General features: G+C 42.8%; 1 protein-coding gene across 5 annotated transcripts in view; it reads right to left on the bottom strand.

Moving 5' to 3' along the window:
• Positions 1–1,048: 1,048 nt before the first annotated feature.
• LOC138624274 (membrane-associated guanylate kinase, WW and PDZ domain-containing protein 1) overlaps positions 1,049–8,276 on the bottom strand; it is a 36,804-nt gene continuing 29,576 nt past the window's right edge. For 3 of the 5 annotated variants that reach the window (XM_069704291.1, XM_069704289.1, XM_069704290.1), the window contains exons 13-17: positions 6,301–6,501; positions 6,142–6,221; positions 5,900–6,046; positions 5,214–5,352; positions 1,049–4,233 (exon numbers count right to left, since the gene is read on the bottom strand). In XM_069704291.1, the coding sequence (XP_069560392.1) occupies positions 3,086–4,233; positions 5,214–5,352; positions 5,900–6,046; positions 6,142–6,221; positions 6,301–6,501 (1,715 nt within the window). In that variant the 3' untranslated portion in view covers positions 1,049–3,085. Of the gene's footprint in view, positions 4,234–4,695; positions 4,800–5,213; positions 5,353–5,899; positions 6,047–6,141; positions 6,222–6,300; positions 6,502–8,276 lie in introns of all 5 variants that reach the window. The other 2 variants (XM_069704292.1, XM_069704293.1) reach the window with 2 other exon arrangements.

Raw genomic sequence — 8,276 nt, 5'->3', positions numbered from 1 at the left:
ATAATGCGTTCAGTAAGTTTCTCTACATTAGCCTATAGGCTTATTGGTCATACAGTAAGTGTAGAAATTCAATGCATACAAGTATACATAATGCTTTCAATTTACAATTTTTAACTAGTTGCAATTTTATTTAAGAATATTTTTCCAAACTGATGGGGAGAATTTGCTTTGTAGAATAAATACCTTATAAAAGTATACAAATTACATTTTATTTTGAAAGTGCACAGTGAGAATATCCTTTTGCATCTTTGTACCTTTACACACTTGAGGAACCCCCGCTGAGCGCCTGTATGAATCTGGGGTTCACAGGTAGGAAACAATACTTTAGACCCACACTGTATCACGGTGCCTATAAAACAATGTAAGTGCCTCATTTTATTTTATAAAATATTTCTCTATAATCAAAATTCAGACGTTTTATTTGAATTCGTTTGAATGATTTTAGTCCACTTCTTTAAGTCTATCTCCTCCTGTAGTTGGACTGAGAGCAGCGCTGTTATTGCTGCAGTGATTTATATTTTTATTTTGCGTCTGGGCTGACTCGAACAGAAGGATGCGGCTTAGGACATCATGAGAGAAAGACAGGCCTCAGAGCGATGTTATTTTTAGGTGGCAGTGCTTAAGTGCTCATATCTGAGCTGAGACACCATGAATTCCCACTGCTGCACTCTCTGTATGATAGCTCACACAGGTGAGGCTGCTGCACTGTACAGTATTGGAAACTAATATTAGACTGAGTGGTGGAAAATGTAAAAGCCATGTTCTCGCAAAAAGCAGGTTAAATAATTGATCTGTGGAAAATGTATTTGTAACCAGGGACAGATTTGAACTGTATACAGTCAGTTTCCTCTCAGATCCATGTACCCTGTTTCTAAAATATAACATTATGGGGTCCTTAAAATAATCAATCTCACATTTCTGCCTCTCACACATACACACGCACCTTCATCTTGTCCAACACTGTAGTCTGTGTTTCTGCTGCCATCTGCTGTCCGTAGCTGTGTCTTATGTTGGCGTTCATAAAAGCAATAACAGAGACATGCATGAGCACAGAGGAAATTGGTTCAGCAGTTTATTTGCAGTTTTATGAGAAGGTGTTTACAGTTCAGCCATACAACCCCCCTCCCCACTCCCCCCGTAGGAAATGAAAGTTTAAAAAAGAATATTAGCAAACGTTATAAAATAAGTCTTACGTATAGGCTACCGAGCTACACTGTATGGTTGGAGAATACAGTATGTTCGTTTGGTCACTGTGTCGTCAATTCTGAGGCAGCACAGCAATGCAAACAAATGGGCAGGGCTCACCAAGCAATGTATTTCAGTTGGGAGGTTCGTTCCCGTGGGTACAAATGAAGGACTTCACTTATAGCATCACCCTTTAGATAATTATGTCCTGGTAACAACTGTAACAGTCTGCGTCTCCTAATGCCACCAGAAACAATCAACATAATATTGCTTTAAAATATAAAATAATATGAATCCACTCTGCGTTATTAACATGGTTGTGAAGTCACTCTTGTAGATTTTCTCTCCTAATGGCTTATCTAGAGCAAAGTATCTGAAAACCTGAGTATATCAAAAGAGATCATTTCATAGAAAAATAACATCTCACAGTATCCATTCAGCTTGGCTCCTGTTTTTGTTTTCCCTAACAGAATATTTTAAATAAAAGAAAGAGAGAGAAAAAGAAAATTGCGTGCGATTTTGCCATCTCAGATGTAACACAGATTATGCAGATTTTGTTTTTTTGTGGATGTCCAGTAAAGGGGCCTTTTTTTTGGCATGACTTATATCACTAAATGGCCCAGCCGTCTCTGGTATTAGAGACCTAAGAGCAAAGGTTTTCACAGTAAGAAATATCCACCGTAAGGGATAAAAGTGGTTTATGTTACCAAGGCAACTGTACGTGGCACAATGGGCACCGCACTCTCTAGAATCTAGATAGTGTTTTTTTGTTGTTGTTTTGACCCCACATACACAATAATAACAGTACTGGAAATATGCACACCAGATGCATATTTTTGGCATCTTTTGCTGACTTCTGAAATAGGGTACGACACAGAGCATCCTAATCCACACTCAAGCAGCAGATTACAAAACATTCATGTATGAATAGGGCAGGTACAATATATACTTCTAAGTCTGTGTTTACATTTTGAGCCTTCACGAAAAGATAGGTACCAATTGTCACGTTATTTGTCATCACACAATAATAAATAATATGAATGGCTAGCTGTTGTTCATAATATATAGATATACTGCATATATTCAAATATTTAGACTTATTATGATACATTACAATACAGTAATACAAAGTAGGGCTTGGCTCCTGTTAGTATTGTATTTACAATAGGTTATTTCTCTACAAATATTTACAGAATATAGATTTCACACCTGCTTTTAAAAGGGATTTGCAAGATCACAATCAGATATCCAGTTCAACAGAACAACATTACAAGTTGATGCGAGTGTCCGCGTGAGACGAAGATGATTACTGTACAAACATGTTACACTGATTCACCTCAGACCAGATTGACGTGCATGTTGATGGCTGATAGTCTCAGACAGTTGCATTATTATTGCTCGGTATCTTCATGAGGTATAAGTGAATGTCTATGCACTCTTTGAACGGTAGGGGGTACTTAAGAGAGGCCACTCTGCTGAAGTAGTTTGAACCACCACAGAGGAGCAGATAGGTGAGTAAGAGATAGGAAGTAGGTGAAAGCAAAGTGAGACCGTCTTGGACACATCTATCACAAGTGCTGAAAATGTAAAGAGCAAAGTGCAAGCTAAGGAGAGAAATAGTGCCTTGACAAAAAAAAAAAAAAAAAAAAGACAATGAAATTGATGGGAGAGCGATAACCTTGCTATGTTATGAGTTAAAATATAATATTAACATTTAACATCAGCCAGAGATCATCTGTAAAAAGGCACAAAGAATATGACTTCATACTACTGTAGATATCAAAGTGGCTCAGAGAAGATGTTGGTAGTTTGGGTAGCTGCAGAAAACCAGTAGAGGTCCGACAGTGTGAAACTGATATTGTGTCATTCAGCTGCTGCATGCTCCGTTTCCTGTTAGAAGTCAAGAGACAATGCTTCTCCCTCCCCCCCGCCCTATCCGCCTCCCGGCCCGCCTCAAGCCCTCTACGACCTGAGCCAGCCTCTGCCGGCTGGGCGTGAGCCAAGGGCCCGGCGGTGCCACGGCCCTCTGCCCACCTGCTTCTGGGGCGGCCAAAGACAGGCCTGAGATACTGGCAGCAGACACGCTGCCCTCAGAGTGGCTGTCTCCGGACTCTGACTCATCGTCCCCCAGCTGTTCGACGGACAGTGTGGAGGTGAGGAAGGAGAAGGGTTTTCTCTGTGACACCGGATCTATCGCAGCAGCACTCGGTAAAGGCCTCTTGACGTGCCCGCCCTGTGCATCGGCGTCTCTTTCATCTTCACCCAGTTCTGCGTCGTTATTTTCACCCCACGATGACCTCTCCTGCTCCTGATCTCTTTCCAGCTCGCTTTCCTTCCTCAGTTCTCGGTACTCTGCTGCCGTGTCCCAGTTATCTTCATTCTCCACCTCCAAGTTTTGTTTGGGTCTGGGAAGCTTTTGGCTCGGACTTGGAATAGGAAGGAAAACCTCTTCTTCGCTCTCTTCTCTCTCTTGATCCACTCTCTCCTCCACATCCTCCATCCTTTCCTCAACTCTTTTCTCTACTCTTTCCTCCACATCCTCCACCCTTTCTTCCACTCTTTCCTCCACTCTTTCCTCCACCCTTTCCTCAACAGTAGGTACTTTCTGCTCTTTGTCTTTCTCAGACTCTTTCCCCTCTGTCACCCTTACTCTCTCCTCGCTCTTACTTCTCCTCTCTTTGCTTCTTCCCCTGTCCTTGCCCCTTTTCCTTCTCCTCACTGTCGCCTTTTCTGCATCGCTACCATCGTATTTCGTGAGGGCATCTCTGGGTAAACTCTGAGACCCTCTTTTTCTTCTCCTCCTCCTGCTCCTGTCCTTGGCTTCCCGAGACCTCTCTCTCCACTCAGAGATGGGGCTTTGCAGCCCCGATTGTTCTCCTCCCCCTGAGCCCCGTCTTCTTCTTCCACTCTTTTCCGTCCCTTTCCCTGTCTCGCCTCCTTTCGACCTGCTTCTCCTCTTCTGCCTTGATCCGGCGGAGTCTACTGCAGCCAAACCCTGCTCCTTGGGGTGATGCAGGAGGGAGGGGGAGGTGATTCTGTGCTCACGGCCTGGACACACATCATGTGAGAGGGGAGAGAGGAAGAGAGAATAGACTGAACAGGCAGGTAAGACAGAAGGATAGAAAAATCTCTGACAAAGAACATTATGCAATTGTTATTAAAGAGCTCTGAAATCCAGAAACTGTTTTGTTTTTTCTTTTCAAAAGCTTGTGTAACAACATCTATTTTAGTGCAGCCTTCGTTAGTGACACAACATACATCCAATTAGCAGTATGCTCTGTGCTTGTCGTTAATTTACTGAGTGTGCTCACAAACTGGAAGGCTGGACAATTATTAAGAGGATTGATGGAAACTAAATGTGGCAAAAGGCAAAATGTTGGACATTTCTACTGTACTAAATAAGTGGATAATCAAGATTAATAATGAGGAACTCTAATAAGTTGACTAAGTGAAGACAGCAGTGGTGACTGGGCAGAGGGATGTAGAGAGACAGAAAATGGGAGAACTAACAGGAACCATTACCAACCGCGTATTCTCTGTCCGTCCAATGACATAGAAGCAAGGCTCGCCTAGTTTGGAGTTGGTCATACATAGAGACAAACTGGAGAGCTCCACTGAGAGAAAGAGAGAGAAAGAAAAGGAGAGGAAACAAAGGAGTGGAGCAGCAGAAAAGGAGAGAAATGTTTGGAAGAGAAAAGAAAGGAAAATCAAGAGAGGGCCATATGCAGAGTGGAAATGAAGTGAGGGAATGTTCAAAGCAAAAAAAGATCAAATTAATCATAGATGTAATGGATTAAAAGATGGGAGACACCAGAAAAGAAGTAGAAAGAATAGAAAAGTAGAAAGGTGTTTTGGTTAGAATCAGTCCCACAGAAAAGGAGAAGAAAGGAGATAACACGTCCAAGACTGTGCATTACATGCAAAAGATAAAATAAGGTTCCCCGTATTTCAATATCTTATTAATCTCACATATTTTCATGCTTTTAAAAAAACACACGATATTCCTAAGTCCTCCGCCTCTGTCTCACCATAATCAGGCACATAGCCGTTCCCTCTCTTGAGGACCAGGTGGATGCGGTAACCTCCTCTGCGGATCTGCTCCACGGCCTGGCTGTGGGTCATCCCGGCCGTACTGTCCCCGTTGATCTCCACCAGCTGATCGCTCACCTGCAGCAACAACATCCAAGAGATGACGTCACTTTAGATATTGCATCTCTTATTTTATTGATATTTCATTGATTTTAGCAAAACATCAGAGGATCATCACAGACAGTCAGGTCAATCCTGTTAAAATCTTAATAAATAATACCTTCGGTATGTTTGAACTTATTGTTTCACTGTTTCTAATCAAGTAATTCATTTTTTATGTTATTGAGAAAACTTTAGGTTTCGGTGGCTTAATTGTTTTGCTTTGAAAAGTTGACCAATCTGAGACTTTTTCAGGAAATATCTGTTATCTCAAAACATTGGAGGTAAAAGAACAAAATACAGCGTTATGTTTTTTGTATTTAGAAATATATAGCAGGTCATTTTGATAACTCAATCAACCCTGACTACATCAAATGTGTGCTGGAAGTGGTGCTTTGACTTATTTGAAAGAGGACTTCATAAATACAGCTGCACAGATTTAATACAAAACATAATAACAACACAGCCAAAACAGATTATATAAATTCATTATACAGTATACAAACAAACAGTAAAACAGACTGACCTGCATTTTTTGGCTCCGCGAGGCGGGCCCTCCCTCCATTAGTCCGAGGACATAGAGGCCCATGTTGTACTCGCTCCCCCCTCGGAGGCTGAATCCGAAACCTGAGGGTCCGCGATCCAGATCGACGCTGTAATACCTGGAGTCACGCTGGAGGACGAGGGGAAAGAGGGCAAGAGGGAGGACTGATTTTCATCTGCACCACATCTCAACATTTCAGTGACATAAATATGGTGCTGCCTCACCTTTGGACGTGACCTCTGACCCTTTCTGCTTCTGTGACCTGCGGCGTCATAGTCAGCGGGTTCTGAAAGGCTTGTAGAGTCTGAAAAAGGATGAAGCTTGAGGTTATGAATCAGGCTGAATTTTGCTGTGTATGTGTGTGTTTGGATGTTTGTGCTTACAGGTGCTAGGACGGGGGACAATGGTGAGGCGCAGTGTATTCCCCGCTCGGCGAAGTATCTGAGCGAGTTCCCGATGAGGCAGCGTCACCACCGAGCGTCCTTCTACGGCCTCCAAACGATCCCCGGGCCGGATCTGACCGCTCTTTGCTGCCGGACTGCCTCGCCGGACCGTCACGAACCGATGAGGAAGAAGAGAAGCAGCTGGAAATCAGAAAAAAAGAAGAAATCAGCTAATGATACCTAAAATGACTTGTTGCTTGAGTTACTTGTCATTAAAAAGTTACAGCTGCATCACAAGACTCCATCCAGCCTCAAAACTTTCCTTTTAACTGAAGGCGTGAGTAATAAATGAGGTCAGAATTAGATACATTTAAAAGCAGGAAGATTTATCTCACCAGTGGTTGTGCCAGAATTTCAAAAACAAGCTGTAATTAAGCCCAGGGTTGGATTTGGCAGGGTTTATTTCATAAATGACTTCCAACAGTAGCCTTTCTTTACACCTCCTCCACTGTCTCCTTGAAACACTCTCCTCTTCTCCTTCATCTTCCCATCTATCAACCTATCTCTCCATCCGCTGACACACCGAGAACAGTTGTTCTGCTGTCCAACAATTTGTCTTTCACCTTGAGAACAAACTGTCATGGAGCACGAACTTTCCAGCAACACTTTTGCGTCCTGAATCTGTCAAACAGGAGATAACAACAGACTTTAGATATTTACACTTCCGTTTATAGTGGGAGTGTCAGTGATTCTCGTGCTCAGCTCTTCTGAGATCCCCTCCCAACCCCCAGGCTGCCTGCATTGGTATGCCGCTGGCTTACGAAACACACACGCACGCACGCACGCACACACACACACACACACACACACACACACACACAGCAATACTTTATATTTATGTGTTGGCACCATGAAACAGTTTTCTCCTGGCTGTGATCTCTACATCTCTCACACTCATCAGCTATAGGACAAAGTGTGAAGCTGAGGGCGCAGATAATACACAAGTGTGGGGTTGTCTGTCAACTGCATTTTAAAGTGGAAAAAGATATTAAGGAGGGGACAGTTACTCCATTTATCTTCCGTATGAACACATCTCTTACCATCAAGTTCAACTTCGGTCAGTGTCTGAGGTTGATGAGCGAAATATTGAGCAGGTCAGAAAAATCTATTTGCTCCAATAATCTCCTGCACTAACTAAAAGGCTTCTTACAGTTTTTAGCAGGACAGTCTGTCTCTGTCTGCTTAGACTTCCATCTTCTGTTCCTCTTTCTGTATTTTAGTAAACTCCCTATTACTCTCTGCCTGACCCCTCTCTGAGGGTATGCTGCGCTATGGTGACAGCTGGCCTCACTCTCTCTCTCTCTCTCTCTCTCTCTCGTCTTGCCAGTGGCCTTATATAACCCTTCAGGCAGCATCAATATTTTGAAACTCTCATTCAGCTGAGGTACACATAACAAACACTTCAGTCTGCATCCCTTCAGAATAATACAAAAAAAAAAGTGTACATTGATTTAATGAGTGAAATTAAAAGCTTATTAACAGATTAGAATTGTAATTTGGGGGCTAGGAGTATGCCATAAGAGTCGAGGTGCATGTCACATTGGAATGGTGATTCAGTTAAAAGATACCGCCCATAAAATCAGTGCCCAGAGACACATCTGCAATCTGGGCCTAATCTGGGTGACCCAGGCAGAAACAGCAATCAGGTCAAATCAAAGCCAAGGCAGCTTTGCAAATAGTCTTCTTATCATGCATAATACATCAATAGGGGCCAAACACATGAATACACATGCAACAGCCATGCTCACACGCACATCAAGTGTGTACACACACACACACACACACACACACACACACACACACACACACACACACACACACACACACACACACACACACACACACACACACACACACACACACACACACACACACACACACACACACACACACACACACACACACTCAGTGACTCA

The sequence above is a fragment of the Brachyistius frenatus genome, unplaced genomic scaffold (assembly GCF_029030835.1).
Source record: "Brachyistius frenatus isolate BFR_SWC_R1_liver_20210118 unplaced genomic scaffold, ASM2903083v1 Contig_50, whole genome shotgun sequence".
NCBI classification, from domain to species: domain Eukaryota; kingdom Metazoa; phylum Chordata; class Actinopteri; family Embiotocidae; genus Brachyistius; species Brachyistius frenatus.
This window is presented reverse-complemented; position numbering and strand designations above follow the sequence as displayed.